The sequence below is a fragment of the Podarcis filfolensis genome, assembly GCF_964270895.1.
Source record: "Podarcis filfolensis genome assembly, chromosome: 5".
Classification (NCBI taxonomy): domain Eukaryota; kingdom Metazoa; phylum Chordata; class Lepidosauria; order Squamata; family Lacertidae; genus Podarcis; species Podarcis filfolensis.
In genome coordinates this window covers 73,216,369-73,241,843 of record NC_139608.1, presented here as the reverse complement: position 1 = coordinate 73,241,843, position 25,475 = coordinate 73,216,369, and the positions used below count along the sequence as shown (strand labels likewise).

Here is a 25,475-nt window from a genome sequence, read left to right as displayed (position 1 = left end):
TTGTATGGGACTTCTTGGTAGACCTGGTTTGGTTCAGCCATTGGTCAGTTCGACTTGAGCATGGCAGGGGTTTCTTCTCTTCCCAGTCTCTTCTCTGATCTCCCCCCCGCCAGCAACTTCCCATTTATTATGTGGGTTAGTTAATTTCTCACATGCTCTACAGAGGAACTCCCAATTTCTTTTTTTAAAATGGTGATCCAACGTCTCTTCCTGCCTCCAGGAGGCAGCTTTACCAGGGATGCTGGTTACAGGTATGGCTGTTCCTATTTAGATTCTTGCAGAACAAAGAATGCCAAAACTGAAGGCTTATGGGTCTTGGCAGATGGCCGTCATGTGTGAGTGTTGTTTGGGGTATTCAAGCGCTGGGACTTGGGGAACTGAGATCACTGTTGGTACATTTGATGCTCCAGTCTCTTGATCAGGCATAGGCAAACTCGTTCCTCCAGATGTTTTGGGACTACAACTCCCATCATCCCTAACCACAAGTCCTGTTAGCTAGGGATGGTGGGAGTTGTAGTCCCAAAACATCGGAAGAGCCAAGTTTGCCTATGCCTGCTCTTAATCACTGGAGGTGTAGCATTCTACATTGCTGCTAGGCAAAGCAGCATCTGCTGAACATCAGCCTGCCACGTTGCTCTTAACTGCAGAAGAGAGAAGGTGGTAACCTTACATGCAACTGCTGCATTTAAACAGTTACAAATGGAGAATTATATGTTGCAGGTCAACAAACAAGTTAGAATTGTAAAGCATAACTATTAATATCTTTGGTTGGGGTGTCATATTGTCCTTGACCACAAGATGCCACTGCAGTATCTAAACATTGATTCTGGCAGGGGGTGGGGGAATATCTGTCCAACGGCGATCAGTTTTTCCATACAAAACGGGTAGTTTAATAGCATGTATGCCTAAATGGCAAACATGAGCTGGCTTTGTCTCAGATTAGGTGTTATTTTAATGTCTGAATTTCTGGAACTTGTAATTTGGTAAGGCTGCTGGCTCAGTTTATACGTCTACTTGGAATTGTACCAGGAGAGTTTGGTGCCTAAGGCAGAGTAGACCCAATCTGACGAACTGTGTAGGGAGCTCACCCCCAAGGAACTGGAAGTAGCAGTTTGCTGTGTTCTCTTGGCTAGCATGAAGACATAAACTTTTGTTTAGAGTTGCTGCCTCAGTCCTGGTTAAAACTATGCTTGCTGAAGTAACGTGGTTGGGAACTAAGTGTTTATGTGCTACTAATTTCACGCATGACTATATGGCAGTAACAAACCCTGGTAACATTTATGTTTAAGAAGGGTGGGGCACCTCCAGCAGGTCTAGTTAGGCCTAGCAAAGGTCCTGATTTGACCTGTTTCCCACAAGCCAAGCCCATTTGCTGTCTTCAGATGCAGGAAAATGCTTGGTTGCCATGAATTTGAAGTCTGTTTGCATTGGAAACCACTTTCAGTGGGACGTCAAAACTCGTGGCTCTGAGCAGAATCATTGCAAAGGCAATGTGTCTCAGCAACCATCAGGTGATCGGCGCTGGTACATTGCCTTTAAAAGTCACTTCGCAAGCGTGTTTTAATGAGACAACTTGTTCCTCTTCTTGTGTGACCCTGAGGGTCAGAGAAAGAGAGTTTGATTCTTTCTTTTTAAAAAACCCAAATCCATAAAACATGGTGTGGTAATTAAAATACATCTGTTTAATTGTAAGGGGGCGGCAGTCTACATTGCTGAAGCAGTCCTGGCAGGGCCTGGCCAAAGCGGTGGGTGCACTTTCTCCTTCCTTGACATTTGAGTAAGGACAGAGGCACCAGTTTGCCCCCAAGATGGGGCAGTACGTACGTGTCTCGCGTGTGTGTCATCACACACACAATGTCACACACGTCTCCCCGTACCATGCAGGCCAGTGCAGCCTTCCCTGATGGGCCCCCTCAACATTGGTGGGGCTGGGCCACCTTCAAACAAATATTGAGCGGTCCTAAGACACCTCTGCCCCCTAGAGTTGGTGCACTTGGATAGTGACCAGCTTTGTGATGTGAACAGAGGTGACCATTTTAAGGCCTGTAAATGTTGAGCAGACAGCCTTATTTAAGCTCAGAAGGGATGTAGCTGGTCGTGACCAAACACTTTTTATATTGCCTGACATTTTCTTCCTGATAGTGCGCGCGCGCATATATATATATGCATGCACTGAATTTCTCCCAGATCAGCACATTTGAGACAATAAGCTTTTTTCCCCAGCTTGGAGGGGCCTCCTTAGGCAGAGGAACAAGAGTAATAAGTGTCGCTCTGTATAATCCTCATTAGCTGCTACAGCTTAGAGAAGGAAATCCTCAGAGGGAATTCAGGATTTCACTTTAAAAAAGAAAGAGGGGAAAGATTTGCTTATGCAATAAAATCCGGCTTGTGCATAATATGACATACACAGAGTTGTGGTTTTCTTCTTCTTCTAAAAAGGAGAGGAGCTGCAAGAGTTAATCCTCACAAAACAATGCGCAACCTAATAAAACAAAAAGCCTAACCCAAACCATTGGTTGGTGTGTGTTTTTTACTTTTGACATGGTTATAAGGTGCAAAGGAGGTCAAGGACACCAATATCTCTGCAGCAGGCATAAAACTCAGCAGATGCTGCTCGTCTCACTGCAGGTTTACAGGTGCGCAATCTAGGTCAGTTGCTCTGTTTGCTTTTTTTGTGTACACACACACACACACAGTCCTGGCTGGATTAGGACATGGCTAGTGCTTTGGTACCAATATGCCACTTCTACTGTGCATACAAATGCTTTAACCCTTCTTACAGCTTAAAACCTTACAGCTATTCATTTCAGTATCTCAAGTGTGTCTTACATTGCTCAGTTTTATAGAGTGTGTTAGTAAAGCTTGGTGCCGCAGAGCATGCAGCAAGTACTCAATGTTTACTTGTGGCAAATAATATGTCTGTGTGGCAGTGTTTTACAAAGCATGTCTACTGATTAGAAAAAGTGGAAAAATCACCCAGTCAGTAAAATGTTGACAGAGAACACGCTAGGTACCCACCCACTGCTGCTGTTCTTGTAGCTGCAGCTATATACTGTCCTGCAAGCAATGATCTGACAGGTGTAAAAAGTACTCCTTAGTATCTGAATCTGGATAAATATGGTTCTGAACAACCAGCTTATCCTATTACTTGAACAGCTCCAATGGAAAGGCTGGAGGGTGTATGGTGACATAGCTCCCTAGAGAGAGAGCAGCTTTGAAGACCTTGGGGGCAAGTGACTGAAGCCAAGCCAAGGTAAAAGCAGGAAGAGCCATAAGCAGAAGCTGTAGGTCAGTTCCCAAAATGCAGTAGATGTACTGTCTATGCAATGAATATGCCAAATGACACTAGAGTTGGGGCTGCCCCAAGGACAAAATGAATCTTCCCATCCTTCCATGTACTGAATATAACCATGCTGGTGGCTGACTAGATAGCATTCAGCACATATGAGAGCAGTAGTTGAGGGGAAGGCAAAGCAAGCCTCCCAACACCTTTTTGCTATTCCCACCCACCCAAATCTTTACTGCTGCTTCATTCTGGTGTAGTCACATGGTGACAACAGCACAACCATACTTTCGCAAAAGCAAAAAAAAAAGCTAACTGGTTTTCTTTTGTGTATGGGTGTGTGTGTGTGATATATAAGATAGAAGATATAGTTGTTTTGTTTTCAGTAGCTATGATGCTATTGCACCCAGAATAAAAGCCTTTATGCACTCACTGCAATATGCTTCCTTCACCTTGTTTCCTATCTGCTTTGGTGAAATTCATTCCTTTTTCTTTCGTGCTTCATCTTGGACCATTTAACTGAAGCATCATCGACAAGTTTGCCCAGGAATTTGATACTGGTTACCTCACTGTTCAGAAAACAAAATAAATTGTTCTCGTTGCTCAAGGTCCTTAGCAGATCAATGCTTTAATAATCAAAGACAACCAAGGAGACTCAGAAACCATCATGGTGCCCTAGTGCTGGGTGGTGGCAAGAGTGGTTAAGAACTTGCAGAAGCACATCATCATGATAAAACACCTAACTCAGGCGGCATTTGTATGTTCATTCACTTGTTAAAGTGATTGAGAGCTTGGCAGCACTTCCGAAGAGGAGTGGGAGCTTGCTTGTCCTCCATGGTGAAGGAAATTGCAAACACTTCTGTTGCTGAGACACTTAAAAAGAAACCCATTCAATTAGTATTGGACAAGTTTCTATGTGTTCATAAAATAATAGCTGTTAGAAAGAAGCGAGCAAATTCACCTTTTTCTCCCCAAAAAGGCATTTTTAAACACATCTTTTGGCGACTTTCTTTATGGCTTGAAATGTAGGGAAGATTAGCTTTGGCAATTTAGAAATTGCTGCTATATGGCTGCTATTTTTTAATGGGAATTCCTGCATGATGCTTGGAGAATGTCAGTAAACAAACACTTTAGAGACAAATACATAGTACGCTATAAAACTGCAACAAACCTGTCTGCTGCTAGGAGTGAAATCTGTCCGCTTATCCAAAATGGAGGATGTTTCTAGTTGCTTTGTTCCACTTTGTATCTGCCCATGCATGTGTACGCACACAGTCTATAAAAACCATATGCGGCTGTTTTAAAATCGGAGGGAGCATGGAAAGCCATGGGTTTGCATTTTTATACCAGGAAAAGCTGCCTATTCCTTTTCTCCATCAGTATGCATAATCTTGCAATGTTCTGCATCATGCTGCGGTGCAATTCTGCCACATCACAGTCAAGCAGAGTTTGTGTGTGTGTCAAGTGTTAACGTGGACAAAATTTTGTACCGCTTTTCTGCATTTTGTGCACAAAGCAAATACACCCAAGCGAAAGAGGATTGCTCCTACCCACTCCCCGCTTGTTTCCGTGCACGTGGTCAAATGTGAAACCAGTAGATAGAACCTCATCTCACCTAAAAGTAGATTTAAAGCAGGCTAGTGTGGTCTTGCTCCTCTACCTGCTCACCAAATGTAGAATATGTAGGGAACGGGAGGGATCCTACCATTAATACGTAAGGGTGAAATTGTTAGGTCCTGGAATGATGACAGTGAAGAGGTGGGCATAACCATTCTAACAAAGTACAGGGGTCAAAAACAACAACCCCACACTTGTGAAAGCCAGGCTGGGAGACTATAGAACTCTACAGTCAGAGCAAAACATCAGGCTGAGTCTGTCTTCTCTCAATAAAGCTTCAAGGACTCAGAGGTTCCCTGAACACAAAGGGACTGGTGTTGGTGGGGAGAAAAATTATATAGGGAACAGCAATGGAACAGTTAATTTCACCGGTTCTGAATGAAAAGGACTATGTGCAAACTCTAGCTTGTTGGTGTTCTTCTTCCCTGACCTGTTAAGAATAAACCCACCCTGAAATATTCAACATGCAATACTTTCTGGCTATATATTTTGGATGGAAAAAAGCATCTTAAAGGTAAAAGATTCATTGTAACGGTTTTAAACCAGACCAAATAATCAGGAAACATTTATAGCTAAACAATTTTTTTTATTGAGGTTGTTTTTTTGTTTGTTTTTTGCAAAATAAAACAAAAAGAACCCCCCACCAAGATTAAAGGCCAAAGGCAGAATTAAACCAAATGAACCAGCCACTTGGTTACAGTAGCTGATAACTAATACAGCTGGTTATTATTGCATATACCCCTGGTTCATTTATGCATGTCCATGTCAGTTTGGCAAGATTACAATCATAGAGAAGCTTTGGTTTTGTAAAACTCTAGTAATAGTAATACTTAGCAAAACATATAACCTAATATAATTCAGGCTCAATCTACACAGAATGGCACAGACCCATTTGACTAAATCATGATCTGCCCCCAACCCATGCATATAGAAAGTATCAACTGCTTCACAGGTAAAGGGAGCTAAGCTCTCTCACCTTGTGCCTCTTGTGTACTTTGTCCCTTCTCTCTCTCCATAGGACCTCCCCCCCACCCCCATCACTACCTAATATTGGATACAACTGGTTGCAGTTAGGGTACTCCTTTTGCATTACAAAGGAGGCCCTCACGGACCCAAGCTTAAAATAACAGGTCTGCTCCTTTCACATGAAATTCGAGCCTCAGCAACGGTGGTTTTGCTAATGATGAACCCTCTACTGCTGACCATCAGTTTATACCATCCAGCTTGCAGTCATTTTTTGCTTCATAGCCCTTTATCAGAGTGCAACGATATTCCTTTTGGGTAAATGGAGCTGGTCTTTTAACTTCTACACTGAAACATATTTCTTACTGTCCTCGCCAGAGGTTCTACCTTCATCTATCACCCAGAACCTGGATTATTTTGGAAAGTTGGGTGGGCTTTGCCACTTTTCCTGTCCTTAGCAACCTGGTTTGGACTCAAGGTTGGGTTAGTAGGAACAGAAAATGGACAGCTCTTCCAAAGGGCATGTTGAGGCACCTGCAGGAGAGAACAAAGGAAACCAAGAAAACGCAGTTGATAAGCTTGACTGGAGAAGCTTCTGCCACTGCTCCCACCCCACCCCTGACCTAAGCACAATGCTCATAGCTCTAACCACATCTACCTTCTGTGGCAGAGTTCAGGGCATGCTAAGATGCCACCTCCATCCACTCTGCTTGCTCATAGTGTTCACTCGCCTCCAGTCTGCAATACTCGCCTCCTAAATATTTATTTCCCTCCCTAATTCTCCATATTAATTGGTGGCCAATGCGGGGGTTAGAAAACTCCCAGCATGCTGCTCTTCCACATGGTTGGAAACAGCTGGGGCACCAAAGTAACATCTAGGCTAGATCTCAAACACTTCACACACAAAATGAAATCCCACTGTATAATATATAGTAGTGCATTTACTATTGAACATTAGCATCACTGCCAGTGGGGCCATTGCCAAAGATAAGGGAAGGAAAGTGATGGGCCAGGCTTCAAACCAAAACTGCTGTGAGTGGAAAACAATTTTAAGAGTCCATCGTTTAGGTGCATAAACCAAGGCAGGTGGGAAGAGGAATCAGTTGCTGGCTGTGAATGTTCCCCTGCTTGAAAGGCAGTCTTTAAAAGCTCTCTTATGCTATCCTTCCCCCAAGTAGCTCAGAAGACAGAGATCATAGAATCATAGGATTGTTTAGTTGAAAGGGACCCTGAGGATTGTGTAGTCCAACCCCCTGCAATGCAGGAACATGCAGCTGTCCTGTACGGGGATCAAACCTGCAACCTTGGCGTTATCAGTGCCACACTCTAACCAACTGAGCTATCCAGTTGCTATGCATCCAGATGGAGTGCATGTTGCATTTTATCCCCGCAGCAACTCTGTAAGGTAGGTTAGGCTGAGAGAGAGAGAGAGAGAGAGAGCGTGATGGCTGCAAGATCATAGAAGTAAGCTTCACAGCTGAACAGGGATTTGACCTCAAGCCTCCTAAGTCCAGCACATCACCCATTATACTATACTGGCTCTTTTGGAAAGGAATTATCTAGTTTACTGCTAAAATATTAAGACTTGATGCAGAAAAGCCTCAAAGCGTTGTAAGCTTGGTGTGGGGCTGTGCATGCATTATTAAAACAAAAAAGTTTTTTGTCATTTCTCTTTTCTCTCTCTCTGTTTTTACTTCATTAGTTCTAGATATAATTTTATTGTATTGTGAAAACTTTTAATAAAATTTTTTTTGGGGGGAAAGGGAGCTTTTCCTGGGATATCTTTTGCAGCATATTTAAAAAGGCAAGACATACTTGTACACCTTAGTGACATGACAGCAGCCATGGGTAATAAGCCTGACTGGTGGTACCTGCAAAAACCCTTCTTTTGTTACAGGTGGCACAGTTGTGGTGTATCCACCACAGACCTCTGGGGTGCAAACTCTACACCTGGATGGACCAGCTCAAAGCGCATTGATGCCTGATGATGCACATGGAACATCTTACAGAGGCAAGCAGTTTGCCCACGCTGCCATCATGTCTGTTTCGGTGCTCGGAGATTATTTGGGCCAGAATACCATTGATAGTGAATCGGTGGGTGGGTTGCTCCTATATGAATATAACGGAAGGGATCAACTTACCTCCACAGCCCTTACTTAACATGTGAATAGTCAACAAGCAAGCAAACAGTTTTAAATATACAGATATTTCTTTAAAAGGCGTAGCCATCTATGAAGAAACAAACCAAGTAATTAACTAAAAGTCTTACTGCCTTTAGGTTTAGGTCCCTAGGAAATCTGCAGTGGATAAAGACATAAGCGTAACGAGGTCTTCTAATTATTTTAAAATGGTCCTTTTGAAAATAAAGACATTGAAAGCCATGGAACACATAAAAGAGGAAGTATTAAATTTCACACGGCTGTTGCATTCTGCCCTTACATGGCAAATACTGAAAATACATCGGGTGCAGCTGAAAAGGTAAATTACACTTCATATTCTTCAGCTGGGGGGAAAAAAGATATAAATTCTGTATAACTTTGTTGTCACTGGATCATGTTACATCCCATTACTTCAGAAAGAATAAGGATCTAATTGTTGTGAATACATAGTGTTTGGAAAGAATTGGGGGTGGGGGGGGGGGGAAGCCAGTTGCCTAGCAAGAGTTGGTTTGTTGCTAGGATGGCAATTTAAGCCAAGGAGGTTTGTCAGAGATGTTCATCATATTTCATTGTACTTGCAAGAGGGGAAACAAAAGAAACATAGTCTAAATCAAAGAGTTCCACAATAACTGTGGTCTGTGAAAGAACAATGCTGAAATAAAGACCTTCACATACATACACAACTGTATAAAAATACTGTCCACTTTGGAGACTGAAATATCAGTTGCTGGGATTTGTTGTCGGTTTGTATAAAAAAAGAAAGAAAAAGAAAACCAATACTGATTTTATACAGTATTTTAGCTTATAAGCAAACAAACAAAAATACAAACGTTTGACATTTTAAGGAGCAGTTTCACACCCGCTTCAGGTGAGCTTGTGCTTGTTGACCTTAGAGATGATAAATGCACACAGGTGGAATAAAAACAAGTGCCCCAAACATCTTCTTCACAACCCACCAGAAACTTCGGTGGAAGCACCATTGAAATGATCTCCCATTTACTTCAATGGCATCTGGTGCAAGAATGGTTCTCAGTGGACTGAGGTGCTCTCCTTCATGATAAGACTTCCTCTAAAGAAATGTCCTCCAAGCCACTCTATTGATAGGTTTGCCTCTCCTTTTCTCAGACAACAACTGTGGAGGAATTCCAGAAGCACCACTTTCGTTTTGAATGATGTTTATTCAGTGCAATGTCTTCCTTTTCTCTTTCCTTTTTAACACGCTGGAAATGATCTTCCTCCTTAAGGTACCACACAGGAGGCCAGCGGTGCCTCTCAAAATATTCCTGATTATCTGTATTAAAAAACAACAACAAAGAAGTCCCCAAATAACTAATGAATTCTGTAACTAGGACAACATTTTAATTCTGCTAATAGTTAGAAATTAGTTTTTATGGCATCAAGACAGTTAAGAAAAGTAGTTACTTAGAGCTATGTTGGATACAACCCAGTAGTATATCCAGGACTGCTACTTCTACATACCAGAATCTGAAATCTTGTGCAAAAATCCAGGAAAATCTCAGGCTTCATTTTTCAAATAAATATGTCATGCTTCTAGTTCTCATGGTACATGACTGGTAATATGTGTAATTCCAAATCTGTGATGGAGAACTAAGCTCTCCTCTCTCTAGTTTTGCATTTTCAGATAATAGGGAAATTGAAAAAATAGGTATTTGCAAACTGTATTTACGATGCAACATAAAACGCTAGAATACAATAGCTTAAAAATAGAAATTCGAACTCTGCAATGATTAAGAGATGCTGCAGAAATAAAAGAAGTACACACACAACAGCAATACATAATAAGCTCTGTTCTGATGTCAGACAAATTGTGAGACAAGTCTGATTTTTTAAAAAAGAAAATGGTGAATTTTAGCAGCGCAGCAAAAAATAAAAATCCTCTTAGGAGGTAATACATGGGCTAAGCAGCCCATGATACAAGTGACATGTGTGAAGAATCTAATGTCTACCTGTGATCCATAACCCCAGATATTAGTGATAAATATAAGGGATTATTGAGCCTATGCATGCATATACTGCTTTGATGTTATATCCAGTAAGTAGAAGTGGGATGGTTCCAGAGGAAGCCACCGCTCAGGGAATGATGGCCAGGTATGATTCTGCTGCCACACTGAATAAGCTTCTAGGCAGGTTGCCTGATGTTTAAACAGTACTGTCAATATTTATAATGCAAAGTATTAACGATCAAATAAAAAAGAGGAAGTTCAAAACAAATCCAATGCATATCAAGATATTTTTTCCCTTAGCTAATGGAGCAAAACCAACTCCTTTCAAATCCATAGGCTAGGCTAAGTAGAAAGCAATATTATTCTCATGTAACTACTACTACATGGGGAGGAGAGCAGTGCTATCAATGAAAATCACATGCATCTCAATCTCTAGTAAATAGGTAGGCAAACTAAGGCCCAGGGGCCAGATCGGCCCAAACACCTTCTAAATCTGGCCCGCGGACGGTCCGGGAATCAGCATGTTTTTACATGAGTAGAATGTGTGCTTTTATTTAAAATGCATCTCTGGGTTATTTGTGGGGCATAGGAATTCGTTCATCCCCCCACCCCAAATATAGTCCTGCTCCCCACAAGGTCTGAGAGACAGTGGACTGGCCCCCTGCTGAAAAAGTTTGCAGACCCTTGACAAGTAGGGTTGTCTTCTGAAGCCATATCCATAACGTCTTTTGTGAAAGCCACAAAGACCACCAAGTAACAAAAGTTTGGGATTTCAGGCTACAGTGTAACTAATTGTAAACACCTCCCCAAATTAATATATGCTTGTCTGCCCTTTCTTAAACCTCTGTTCCATCTCTGACAAACTTCACCTCCGATTCACTTCCTGCCGTCATTCACTTTTTGCAACCTTCCAACTTGAATTCAAACTTTGGTCAATTCAGCCAGGCCTAGATTATCTTAAAACCAAAGGATCACACACGGCAGCAGGATGCCTGATACAGGTAAACAGAACTCTGGGCATGGCTCCTGATGCAGGGAGAGATATGGTAGATGAGGCTCCTACCTGTCGCCTCCTAGTCTTTATGCTTGGTCCCTATCTCACCTAATGTGGTGAGAAGGATTTCATGTTAAAGGTGTGGGGGGAGAGGATGAAAATGAATGGGCATGAGGTGCTGAGGTTGCTCCTACTGTTTCCCACTGCACTGGAAAATTTCAAGGTGTCCTGTGTCTGGATAGTTAGATGGCAACACCATGGAGACTCCCTTCCCTTCCCATTGTTCTCTGCCAACCCAAACCTTGCCAAAAGCTCAATGAAAACCTGGGTCTTGGGAGCCAAATGAAACAATGCAAAAATGCATGTATGAGCATGTAAATTTACTTGATTTGTAGCCCCCCTCCTCCCCAGCTTTAGAATAGAGAGAAGACAGATGTACAAAGGTTGGAAGAAAAGGCAGAGAAAGCTTGCTAAACGGCCTTACCAGGAGATTTTGTTTTGATTTCCTTTCGGAATTTGGAACAAACACTGTTGTAGTTGGTGCAGATATAGTGCAAGCACCAAGCTGCCAGCTGGTTAGCGTTGTGGAACTGGAAAAGAAGAGAACCAAATTTATATTCTGTAGAGTTAACGGTCAGTGTGTGGAACAATTCTGAAGTTAAAGGCAAGGGAGAATTACTCAGGGATTGAGACATCACAGTGGCACGTGACAAAAACTGACAAAGCCACAGATACAGTACTATGGAACCAGCAGGGCTAAAAACCAAAAGTGCAACAGCACCCCTCTCCCCCCAAAAAAAGTTGGGATCCAGAGCAGAGCTGACTACTTTGAGTCAGGGTTGCAGATGGATTCACAATCAGAAATTAATTGAAAAAGCTGCTGGGGAAGGGCTGAAGCTGAGTGACAGAACATCTGCTTTGCATGCAAAATGTCTCAGGCATCTTCAAGTAAGACTGGGAGAGACCCTGGTCTGAAATCCTGGTCACTGCCAGTCAGAGTAGGCCTTACTGAGCTAGATGTACCAATGACCTGACTGTAGAATGTAAGGTTCTACACTTAGGTAGGAACAATCAGATGCACAACTATAGAATGTGGGACATCTGGCTTGACAGCAGCACCTGTGAAAAGGATCCTGGGGCCTTAGTTAGACCATAATCTTAACATGAATAAACGGTGTGATGCAGCGCCTTCCAACTCCACAATTCTATGATACTATGACTCAGTGTTAAGGCAGATTCTTATGATTCCAGCTTGTCAATGAAAACGAAGTACCGAGGCAGCAGACCGCCAGGAACCCCATGGTATTTATTCAGTGTTTGCTGGTCTCCCAAGACCAGAATTAAGACCAAATTTTGGGAGAGAGGGAAATGCCTGAGTGTGCATTTGTAGGGGTGAATCAGTCGACAGGGAAAGAGTTAAGCACCAGTTAAGCACCACTCTCATTCTCTCCTATGGTGGCCCCACCCACGCATTATCTCAGCAAACACAGGTTTGGGGACATGTGTCTCCTAAGATGATGTGCTGACTTTCCTAAAGAAATAGCAGGTTGGTGGGAAGGTATCAATTCTCAGTAACCATGGTTATCATCACAGAGGCTTTCTAAAAATTGAAATATTCTTTTGATCCTTGGGAAACAGCAACCATCCAAGCATTATACATTCATCATCAGGGAATTCCTCCCCTCCCCCCATGTGACCACAGATAATATATTATACTAACCTGGGCTATTTCCAAATCGTACAGCACATCTCCATCTATGCTAACACCACTCACTGATGTTTTGGTAAGCTCCTGCACAGCATGCTGCTCTGTTGGGGTTGAAGAGAAACACAAACCAGTTTATTGTGCAGAATAAATCTAGCTCCCTCCAGCCCCTGTTTCAACAGCCTTTCATCCACTGCAAGACAGCCCAAGGAAAAACAATACTACTATTTGGGCTGACATAGATTTCTTTTTTTAAAGTCATGGAACAATCTTGCTTCCAGCCACTTCTCTTTGAAACAATTGGAGGGCGGGGGGAGGAAATAAGCAATTATTGGAATTAACTATCATCATATCACTAACAAAATAATTAACCATCAGATTAGAGCAGTAAAAGTAACTTGGGCTGCTCTTTTATGCAATACTTGCTTGAACTGGATTAATTTAAAATTGCCCAAGCTCCATTATTAGACCCTTAAAACAGGAATTTGCAATGGAAACTTTAGTGTTCATGCTCTTTCAATTAAGAGTAATCAATTTGCCTAATGGGCATTATGAATTGCAGACACTTATTTGTGTTTAGTAGCTTAAGCATACACAAGAATGTGGGCTAAATTAACTCAGCCCAGAAAAAGAGTGGAGGAAGCAATTATGTTTTTCTAACTGAAAATATGTACTGCAGTTTGATTTTAGGAAGAAACACTGCGTGTCTGTTTTTGCCCAAAGATCGTGGAAAAAAACAACAGCTGACAATTTCAACATCATTGGCAGGAAGCTGAAGGCGACACCTGTAAAGAGAGAGAAACCTTACCTGCAAGCGCAACCAAGTGTGGGAGGCAAAATCTGTTTGCCAGTGCAATTAATTCAAGCATATCCAACTCCTGACTGGATGATAGTTGCTTGGTGTACAGATAATCCAGAACTGCTTGCATGGAAGTCTTGTTTATATTGGGAAGAACAACCTGAGGGAGGGGTGTGGGGGGGGAAAGGTATTTTTAAAACGCTCAGAGCTGGGAGATGATCTACTCAAGGATAAAACACTTGGGCCATATGGCTGTTGCTATTTCCCCCCAAATGCAACTCTGCAATGTTTTTATAAAACCAGAGAAAAAGGTTGAAAACAAGAATGTCTTGTTGCAGAATAATAATTTTATTATTTATACCCCACTCATCTGACTGGGCTGTCCAACCACTCTGGGCAGCTTCCAACTTATATAAAAACATAAAAAAATTAAACATAACAAAATCCCTATGCAGGGCTGCCTTCAGATGTCTTCTAGAGGTTGTATGGTTACTTATCTCCTTAGCTCATGGGGGGTCACATAACTCCATACCCTCCAACATTTCTCCAATGAAAATAGGAACGTCCTAAGGAAAAATGTGACTTCCCGGGGTCAAATCAGAAACCAGGACAGCTTCTATATCTGGGACTGTCCCTGGAAAACAGGGATACTTGGAGATCTGTAAGAGGCCCTCATAGTAAAACAAATGAACCCCTCATAGTTAACCAAATAAAAGCACTGCTCAGCTTCTGTGTTGTTAAACTAAAAGAACAGCGGACATTTTATTTTCAGCAGGTCATCACCATCTGTTTTGCACAGCAACGTATCAAGTGGGAATGTCCTTGCAGATGGGGTAGTTCAAATTAGATACTGAACTATTTGTGTACCACAGATGCACTGGTTTCCATTCCGGGCGGCTGTTTTGCTAATGTCTTGTAAAGGACCAAGTTGGCATAGATTGACCCCTTAGGATGAAGGCTCTCCACAGAGAGCTGCAGGTTAAGCCATGGACAACAAAATCTTCCCCAACAAAATCAAACAACTTAAAAGTCCTTAACTTCAGCTTGATCATGCACATGTGTTTGTGCATGCACACATGCACGCACAAGCAAGGATGAATGTACATGCATCATGAGCCGAACTCCTGAAGGGGAAAAAACCCTACATATATCAGGTGAAGAAAAATAATAGGCACAATATATACAATGTCAAGGGCACTTCACATTGTCATTTTTGGACTTTGCCTCTGCATTAGCTCATTCTTGTTCTTAATATAAACACCGAGCAGCTAAAAATAATTCAGAGATGCTCTCTGGGCTGCTGATTATTTTTCAGCACCTAGCAGTATTACCTTTCCTAGGACAATTGCTTTCAGTAACTCCGTGTTTGCTGCTACAAACACTCCCTTAGCGCTTCCAACAACTTTCTTTCCCAAATAAAAAGTGATTATGGCTATGGGATGAGAGCCCTTTGGCAGTAATGCAGAAAGAGGCCAACCTACTCCCCCAACGGTATAAATATAGCAGTGTTTTCCAAACTTCCGATACTTGAGACACATCAATTTTTCTGAATTAAACTTGGAGACACACTTCACTCCAGGTCTGGAAGAAAGAATGGCCAGAACACCAGCTGTGCATAAGTGCATCTGGAGATCTCTTTTAAAAAGCAGAGTGTTGTCATGCCCCTCTGCACTAGGACAAACTGAGTCATCCTACTATAGCACAACACTGAAGCACACTGGAATTACCTGCCCCTACATAAAGAAAGGAAGCCTCAGGGCACTCTCTAATTCATTCATTAAATTCCTCACAGAACTCCAACAGGTCTCATTAAATTACAGAAAGGTAGTGCAGCACATGCTCTGAAATATATGTTTGGGGCTTTAAAAAGGGTGTGTTGTTGTTGTTTAAAGATAATATGTGGGTCTGTCCCAACTGATCGAGCCTATCCAGCTGCTCCTCATGGCTGAACTTGACAAATAGGCAACATGGTACCCTTGAATATCTGTCACCCTCCTTGACCACCCAAAGGCACCATTCACGAGATACCTGGGTATTCCTCACAGCTCACAGAGACCTCCTACTCACTAATGAGAAGTGCCTGCATTGGTTCATCAGCACTGTTGTTGTTTTCTTTGCCATACCTTCCCATTCTTCCTTTCTCCCTCATATCCTGCCATTATTGATTTTTTAAAAATGTTTGTTCCATTTGGAATTGTATTTTGGAATGACTTAGTGACATTCTTAAGGGACTGTTGCTCCATCTCCTACCCCTTCCTACCAACTAAGCCACTTGGGGTTCAGATGCACACATTTTCGTGAAAATGTGAGGAAAGCAAGTTGCCCTTGCCCACGGTGATGGGAAAGCTCTCCCAGCTGGATAATTGTAGAGTCAGAAGGGACCTTGGGGGTCATCCAGTACAACTGCCTGCAATGCAGGAATCTCAACTAGATCATCCATGACAGATGGCCATATAACCTCTGCTTAAAAACACCCAAGGAAGGAGAGTCCATCCCCTTATGAGGGACTGCATTCCACTGTTGAACAGCTCTGAGCATCAGAAAGTTCTTCCTGATGTCAGAATCTCCTTCCTTGTAACTCGAATCATTTGGTTTGGATCCTAGCCTCTGGAGCAGGAGAAAACAAGCTTGTTCCATCCTCCATGTGACAGCCCTTTAGATATTTGAAGATGGCTATCATATCTCCTCTCAGTCTCCTCTTTACCAGGCTAAACCTACCCCATTCCCTCAACTGTTCCTCATAACAGACAGAGGTACTTTTCATTATTACAGTTTTCCTCCAAAAAAAGAGAGGGCATGATCAAATGTGAGAGGGAGTGGTCCTACTAATGTGTGGTTAAAGGACTGAGCTACAAAGACCAAGACCAACAGCTCCCTTAAACAGATGTTGCACTGCTGAGGGACAATTACTATATACTTTCTGACAGGAAAATAGGCTTTAAACATCATCATCAAGATGTGGTCAATCCCAGCCTCCACCTTTTCTATAACATGTTAAATGGCCCTGAATGTCAAAGAGCACAAATTTCTGAAGAATCAGAATAAACCCTATGTTCATCACAGGATTAATTTCAAATTGTATCCTCAGGAAGTAGATAAAACTTTCATTGCAACCCAAAAGGCCTAGCAAAACCTGATTAACTCTGGTTATTTTGTCTTACCTTCGCAGCTAAATGTAATTAAAAATGTAATTCCTAAGGCCACATTTTTTAAAAAATATTCAAATACTTTCCCTGTACTTCAGCCTTTTTTGTGCATGCAAACAGTTTTCAGGGAAGAGTCATCTAGTCTCTTCCTCACCCGCCCTGTAAACTCTGTGAGACTCAGAAAGAAACAGTGAGGAATAGGAAACAACCTTGTTCAAATTTCAGTGTGAGAGTTGTGCCAACTACTTCTCGTTAGCGTCCTCGCATTTCATCAGTATGTATTGCTGCTCTCTATTCCAGTGTTGTACAAGAAGAGAGGCATATCCAGAATTACATGGCCAAAACAAATACTGCCAAAGAAGGAAGTCTTGACTCGCAAGTAGGGAATCTGTCAGTTTCAGTTTCTTCCAGTTCAGTTCTTCACATCAGATTGTGGTTTTTTTATTAAAAAAAAGCTCCGCCCGATCATTCACCAGCATTTTAGTGCAAATTTCTCCTAATATACACAATTTTTAATATCCAATTTTGTACAATGTACACATTTTTGGAAGGCAATGCTGCCTTATATAATGCATTTTTGTATGTTATTTTTTTCACACATGTATGCATTTTTATGCACACTTTACCTCAGTAAGTGCATTTTTTGGTAAACATTAGTTGGCTGCACAATTGCGCTGTAACATTCAGAGAAGTGCAAATTTCAAAAGATGGCTGTTTCCTGGTTTGTGTATTGTTTCCAAAGTGTGAATTTGGTAGGTTTGCCTTTAAATGTGTTTACAAAGTGTGAATTTGGTAGATTTGCCTTTAAATGTGAACTCAATTAAATTTCTTCCACATCTATACTTGCAAGCTTTGACTGTTTTTTGTTTTGTTTTTTCAACTGAAAAGAAAAGGGAGGAGTTAAGTACATGCTTGCACACAGCTTCCTTTATAGGTGAGCGGCTATAAAGAAGCAACAGCCCTCCCAAGAAATAATAAGATACAGTTCCACTGTCAAATAAACAAGGTAAAGGCTACAGAGTCTTCAGCATTATTCTGACTGCAAGGGGATGGGGTTGCCATTTTGCCTCATGTCCTTGACAGGCACATGCAAATCTAGTGTCAGCATGAAGCAACCTTGGGTTCCTGTCACGGCACCAACAGGGTACACCTCACGGAAACTTGCCTCTTCAAAGCTCTCACCCTGGAAGATTTCTCTTTAGTGGCCACCATTGTGTTTTCCCCACAGTGAACTGGTACTACATCAGAGTGGGGATTGAAGAGGTGGGATGATGGGTGCCAGGAAAAAAACCAACATGGCTCTCAGAAGCTTTGCCATCTCCTACAGCTAAAAACGAAACAAGAAAAGCCCACAACTGTGCCATAGTGTGAAATAAGTTCTCCATGAATCTCAAGCGGGCCAACCCACATGGATGGAAGGAGGTCCAAATAGGGTACTTTGCCAAGAGCACCCTCAAACCTGGGTGAAATCTACACACATAGAAAAACCATTCTGAAAATTCTTTTTTAAAAAAATACATTGAATTTTCCATAAGGCTCACCATCGCCATCTACTGTCACATTGTATATTGCACTTAAAGCACAGTTAAACGTTTTATTTGACACTGTATAGCCGAGGCCCCAGATCCAGTCCTAGGAACATTAAAAGTTAGGGTGGAGCTCCCCTTCCCACTTTGGACATCCTCAGTTAAGTGCAACTATATTCAGCACGCCTCAGGGAAACCCCGAGCCACCTTAAAGTAAACACTGGAGGCATTGCTGCCAAATGGAAGCTGGTGGATTTCTTGACAGGGAGTGAAGCTAACAGCTAGGCACTGAACAGGAGGCAAACTAATACTAGCCAATCTCCAAAGCCACACAATATACCTATGAAAGCAACCCACAGGTGTTCCAGAGGCATTTTGAGCAGGAGCTGTTCTTGGGGGTTGGCTAGCGAAAGTAACTATTGCAAAAAGTGCAGCAACCGTCACCTTGTTTTCCTCCAGTGAAATTTAGCTAATATGATGCTAAATAAATGCAGAATCCATTCAAGCTCAGTTGCAAAATAATAATAGTAACATTTAGAATCCACTGTTCTTAAAAGGCAAGCGCGGTTTCTAGCTGCCACTAGGGGAGGGCAAAGACCCAGCATCTCTCACAGAGGCTTAGATTTAGGTGGATTAAATTTGAAAACTGGAGATATTTTCGTCGGTGTCTGTTGCAAGGACTAAGTGTGAATGCATGAGTTATTGCTGCAAATAACCTGTTCTCCCTGCAGAATTTCAAAACAATAAATAAATTAGAAGCAGCTCATTATATTTATGTCAAATTGCCTCAGTCTCTACGTGCAATACACATCTTGGAACCAACTATTTCCGCGTACATTTCCATGGCTGCGCTTGTACTTTTGAACTTAAAGATCTCAGTTGCGGTGCTTTATGTGCTTCAGAAATCCAAGTCTTTGCAATTAATATTTTAAGGTTACCAAGAAGAACACGAGCTATTAGGGTTTATAATTAGGAAGCAGATTGTAGAAAATGAATATATGTTCTTGTTGCAGGAGAGCTGCTTACTAAAAAATCAAGGTATGTATTTTTAATGAGCCACCTGCTGAGTGTGCCTCTGGGGAGGGAATTATGCTTACTGCTGTTTTAAAAGTAATGAGAAAAAATTTAAAGTAGAACACAGACTTCCAGAATATTAAATACAAAAAAGGAAAAAAAAAGAAGAGAAAGAGAAAGAAAGCTAAGCCACAGCATTGCTAAGGGATATCTTTTCCCCTTGATGTGGATGCCTCCCTCAATACTCAAGCAGAAAGCAAAGCTGCTATCGTTAAAATGTGATAAATAATTAGGAAGCTGTCCCAAGCATCTGAGTTTCAACAAAAACTAATCAGGCTGGGATGAGCCGATCTGCCCTTCTTATTTAAAAGCATAAATATGACACAAAACCAATAGTCTCTTTCCGTGTTGCCACTAGCACTTTAGCATTCCAGATGATACTTCATAGCAGTGTAGATAATGAGTATTCTTCACTTTAAGAATGGAGGTGTCTCAAGGATCTCCTTTAAAAAATAATAATTTAAGACTGTAGTAGGTTTTTATTTAGAATTCTGGTTAAGGTCTGGCCAGCACCATACCGAAGGCAACTTTATCACAAAACTGCTCTGCGGCATTTGCTCTGTAGCACAGAATCATAGAATCTGTAGACCTGGAAGGGACCACAAGGGTCATCTAGTCCAACCAACTGCAATGCAGGAATTTTTTTTTGCCAAGGGTGGGTCTTGAACCTGGGACCCTGAGGTTAAGACTCTTATGCTCCACTGACCGAGTTACCCCAGCTTGCAGTTGCGGTGGCCGTTTCTGCCCATGCTGTAGAGGGAAGCAAGGGGCAGATGGGGCTTGTCACTCTGGGAAGGCAGCCCATCTAGGAGAAGGAAGACTGACCCTAAACCTCTGCTGCCTTGTGGGATATCTTTGGGAGAAGAGAGGGTTAAGGAGTAAACCCTACGTATTGCTTTGCTTTGCTTCGGACCATATCAGCGATGCCAAGGGGGTGTGTGTCTCTTATCATATGGGCAGCCCAGGACCTGACCTTGAGGAGGTCACTTCAATGCTGCTAAAGCAGCTGTTTGGCTTCACCTCCCGAGGCACACTCCATTGTCTTTTGAGACAGACAGGTGCCAACAACACTGGTTGTCAGTGCTCCTTTGAGCACAGTTTCAAGTTTTGTTTCCTTTCAAGCCCTAAATAGCTTATGGCTAGGTTATTTGAAGGACCATCTGCACTGATCTGAGCCTGCCTGATTCTTAAGATGGGCTTGCTTGTCAGCCTGCCAGTAAGGTCTGCTAGGTTGCTGGGCTGGGTGTAAGAGACAGGGCTTCTCAGTGGTGGCCCCACCATTATGGAGCTTCCTCCCACAGGAAGTAAACTTGGCTCTTTCATTGATTGTTTTTTTTAATGGCCTCTGGTTGTTTACATCTACTTTTAAGTACCGTATTTTTCTGTGTATAACACGCCCCCATATATAAGACACCCCCTATTTTTTGGAAACTCAAAATTAATAAAATGGGGGGAGATTGCCCCCGTGCATAAGACTATGCCCCCCGTTTAACATTTTTTTTAGTAAAAAAAAACCACAGAAAAGTATGGTAATTAATTTGAGACTGCGCTGGGCTTTTATGCGTAATTCTATTACTGCTGCTGTTTTTAAAAAATAATTTCACTGATGGTTTTTTGACTGAATTGTTACACTGTTGAATTTGTATTTTATTATTTTAATTTGTTTTATGATGCAAACCACATTGAAAGGTGGTATAAAGGTAAAGAGACCCCTGACCATTAGGTCCAGTTGCGGACGACTCTGGGGTTGCAGACAAATACCTAAAATAACCCAGAAGGGATGGGATTAACATATGGATGGAAAGAGACCCTTCCTCTAAATGAGGCAGTTTGCTTGATATTTAATTATGTTTCCAATAAGATCAGGCCCCTGCGGGTGTGTACTTGGCAGAGAAAAAGCTATTGTTTAGGTGTGATTTTCATGAATGATACAACATGCATTTATTTTGTAGCCTAGATTTAGAACCCGTTCAAGATGTCACAATGATTCCATTTGAAGATATAATGCGCTACTTAGCAATTGAGACTTTCAGAATGTCTGCTTTGATAACAGAGTCAGGGAAGGAGGGGCAAAACTCCTATTCTCCAGAGAAGGCCTGCTGGAAAATCCTATTGCCAGAAATGCCGATCACACACTTTGGGTTAAAAATCAGGAAGCCAGACGATACTGCCAGGAGACCAAATTTCATCCAGGGCACTTCTATCTGTGACCCCCCCAGAAAAGTGGCTTGAAGAGTTTTCCTGTTCTTCTAGTTCCTCCCACCAAAGTTCATCTAAAGCGATCTTCTTATACACAACAACAGTGCAGGGACACCAACATTTAATTTACTTTAAAATTCAAATTTAGGAAACGAGAGAGAGAGAGAAATTACCATAACGACTGAAATTTCTTGAGAAAGGAGTCACTTAGAACCTAACACATTTTGAAAATGCTCTCTGGGCTAGTGATGACAAACTCCAGCAAAATGTCCCCTTTGTTTAAACCACTGCAATTTATCAACCCAAAGGGTAAAGCTTATGGCACATTATTGAGGCTACACATCAAAGAGAACAAGTACCTCAGTGTTTGAGCTTTCAATGAACGATCCTCCAAACATTGCAGACATCCATTCACAGCTACAGATCAGTAGTGGCTTGTGAGCATTAATGTTTCCATCTTCCAGCTTAAACGTCACATCTGCCAATGGGATCAGAGAAACAGAACCATAACCTATGGTGGAAAGTGCTTGGAGCCAAATACAACTGGAGGAGGGCGTTACAGAAACTGGAGGAGGGCGTTACAGAGCTCTCTCTCTCACGGATATTACTGCAAATGCATCCAAAAGGGCACATAATAATTATTTCTAAGTGAGACACAGATGACCATTAAAACCTGGGCCTGCAGAGGAGGCTTTTTGGAAGTCTGGCCTCTGAAGGCTTCATATACACAAATGGAAGCAGTTTAAACTCGTCCACTCAGACACGATTCGTTTGTTTATGTGAATACAGGCAGCACCCAGAATCTGACAATATTCCATTGTATACTTCATGCAATTCACCCAAGAGGATGCATGTCTCAGAATTAAGGAGCATAGCTCAGTGGTTGGTGGTGTACATTCTTTCCAAGATACCAAACATTCCCACTTAGGGCTGACCCAAAATCCCTGTTTGAAACCCTGGAGAGCTCCTGCCAGTCAGTGCACACAGTTTCTGATATAAATAGAGTAATGCTTTGACTCCGTGTAAGGTTGCTTCTCAGGTTCTTGATTCCTGGTTATGTTAGTTCTTAGGAATGGGCTATAGAGAAAAATATTAATGAATCAGTCTGCCTGCATAAGTATGAAACAGGATGTACATAAGCAACTTTAATTCCTAGACGCAGGTTCGTATTGATTTGAACTAGGCAGCCAAATCTTTGCTATGGACCTCTAGTTATTTCTACTTTTTCTTGTGCAGACTAATGGTTTTGACTACATTAAATTAAACTGATTTAAGAGCCACACCCTAAGATTGGGGGGGGAGCCCTGTTGCTCTAGTGCAGGCATAGGCAAACTCGGCCCTCCTGATGCTTTGGGACTACAACTCCCATCATCCCTGACCACTGGTCCTGTTAGCTAGGGATGTTGGGAGTTGTAGTCCCAAAACAACTGGAGGGCCGAGTTTGCCTATGCCTGAACTAGTGGGAGTCCTTGCACTGCCTTTTGCTAGTGGAATGGGCTAGCTGAATGTGGCGCCAACGACCCTTACTTCACTCCCTCATCTGAGAGGTCATTAATATTATCATTTAACAGGCACAGAACTGCAGCTGACAGACATTTGCACAAGGCCATCTATCATGTGTATGGACATCCAAGATTCACTTCTAATTACTTCCTGTTGTACCACAATGGCCTCTGGTTCAGACACTCTGTAATTCTCCACATAGCATGGACCTGTAGCCCCAACCATATGGAGGAAGGTAATATATCAGCCAGCATACTTCCTGGCAATGATTTCCATCAAGGCAGTAGAAGCATTTTTATTTTTTTTAAAAGCTGGCATACTCACACAAATCCCTACCAGGAAACAGCTAATATGTTGCATCCTGCATGGGCCTGTACCATAGAGCTAGGGATAGAATGATTTCCCCCACATATTAGCGCAATTTGATATTTTACTTTACTTTTAAATCCTCATGAAAATTCACCAGGATTTTACCACAAATCTCTCCTAATGTAATTTTATATGCAGTTTTGACCAATGTGCAATTTTTTGCAAGCAATTATCCCCAATAGAATGCATTTTTGCACCATAGTTTCACTAATAACTTCATTTCCCCCAGTATATGTGTTTTTGTAAACACTAATTGGAGAACTGCATCACAAAACTTTGAGAAGTTTGAATTTTGAAGGATAGCTTTGTTTTGGTTTGCATATTGTTTCAGAAAGTGCAGATTTGGAAGATTTGGCTTTAACTGCATTTTGGATCAAATTTCTCTTCCATCTTTACATAGAGCTGCTGTCCCTGGTAGGCTTTATGATGTTGGAACTGGACCAATGACTCCAACTTGAGTGTTATATATTGCTTTATATATGGAACTATTGATTGGATTACTTTTGTGGATTAATTCAAAGGGATAATGAGGATGTATTCATGTATTCTCACCAGAAAATGTTTCTTTAGAGAGGCATTCTTTTATCCTGTTAGCTTTTCTGACATGGAAAGCCTTTGTAATTTCCTGGTTCATGAAGGCTTCCTTATTCGTAATGTTTTCCACCATCATCCGCAGGTCAAACACTTCCAATATCTCAGCAATCTGAGCTACTCTGGTAAGATCCTTCTCGTTTTCATCCAGCTGCCCTGTGTACAAAAACTGCAGAACAGTTTTAAAAGGCCCAGGCTGAATAGAAGCATCTATCTTGACCACTGTTACAGCACAAGTCCTCTTTGAAACAGGGTTGACTTGCGTTTCTCTATGCATGCTAACAAAGCCTTTGCCCAAAAATGTTGGCGCTTGCTTCAGGCAACTGGCTTCCCCCGCTTCAAGCTCTAACCTTGTTAAAGGGTTACCACCACCTGCTAATGATGTGAGTTTGGCATTCGAAGATTTTAAGGTTGCCATCTCACTACTCTCATCTGTTTCAAGGCTGCATTTTCTGGCCATAAAGCTTCTACTGGCCCTTTCTTTATTGCAAGGAGTTTCAGATAAGTCTGGGGTTTCTTCACATTCCATTAAAAAAAGGTCATAAAACTTCGAAGAGGAGGTAGCTAGGTAGATCTTGTGAGCAAAAATGTGAGTATCTTCCTGGAGGATAAACATGACATCTGCACACAATGGATTGTCCAATAAGTATCCGGCTTCATTGATACTGGTGATGGGACACTCTGGGATTTTGATAACCGGAGGAGGTGCCTTTGGAGGTAGAAATGGAGCTTGAAGCAAAGGCTTCTGGACTTTCTTCAAATGCGATTTCCAGAACTGTAGATGTCTCCTGGAGATCAGGGCAGCTCTAATGGCATTATCAAACACATCCTTGACGCCAAACTGGTCAAATACACTGGTTTCGTAATATGGTATCCCAAGCTCCTTGGCAACCTCTCTGCCTCTTTCTGGTGGCAAGATGTCTCCCCGTTTGATAGGCCTGTGAAGTAAACAAACAAACAAGTAGCTCATGAGAGCTGGATATGGCTTCCATATCTCATTGAAATACACCTATGCATGGGTAGTAGTAGTTGTAATAATAATAATAATAATAATAATAATAATAATAATAATAATATATCACTTAATTCCCTGATGGTTTTAAAGCACTTTATGAAATTGCACAACACTGCTAAAGTACATAATTAAAAAAATATACGATAAAACAATCCCATAGCAAATAAAAGAGGAGACTTTGGTCAATGGAATGGTTGGTGGAATTCCAGTACAGATGGGGCCTCTTGTATTTCAGCAGGAAGTGCATTCCACAACACTGCTCCTACAAGTGGAAAAGACCATCTTCATGTCACCCTAAGCTGATAATCATCAGGCTGTGTGGTAAAGATTATCGACTTGGTGATCTTAATGCCCTTACTGGGCAATGAAGGGGAAGTCGGCCTGTCAGGTGACTCTGGTCCAGAGTTATTTAGGGCTTTATATGTGAGTAACAAGACACTAAAACTGCCTCAGTGGCTGATACACTGCAGGTCCCCTCACCAACAACGTGATGTGTGCCAGGTAAAGTGCACCAATTACCACACAGGTCACAATATTCTGCACCAGATGCAGCCTCTGGACCAGTCAT

The 25,475-nt window shown here is 41.9% G+C and overlaps 1 protein-coding gene across 8 annotated transcripts in view; it reads right to left on the bottom strand.

Annotated features, from left to right (window-relative positions):
* Nucleotides 1-5,465: 5,465 nt before the first annotated feature.
* The window catches only part of RHOBTB1 (Rho related BTB domain containing 1), a 62,942-nt gene continuing 42,932 nt past the window's right edge, over nucleotides 5,466-25,475 (bottom strand). For all 8 annotated transcript variants that reach the window (XM_083614475.1, XM_083614473.1, XM_083614474.1 and 5 more), the window contains 6 exons: nucleotides 23,854-24,830; nucleotides 21,789-21,907; nucleotides 13,494-13,644; nucleotides 12,701-12,789; nucleotides 11,465-11,570; nucleotides 5,466-9,313 (listed from right to left, as the gene is read on the bottom strand). In XM_083614475.1, the coding sequence (XP_083470601.1) occupies nucleotides 9,144-9,313; nucleotides 11,465-11,570; nucleotides 12,701-12,789; nucleotides 13,494-13,644; nucleotides 21,789-21,907; nucleotides 23,854-24,830 (1,612 nt within the window). In that variant the 3' untranslated portion in view covers nucleotides 5,466-9,143. The remainder of the gene's footprint in view (nucleotides 9,314-11,464; nucleotides 11,571-12,700; nucleotides 12,790-13,493; nucleotides 13,645-21,788; nucleotides 21,908-23,853; nucleotides 24,831-25,475) is intronic.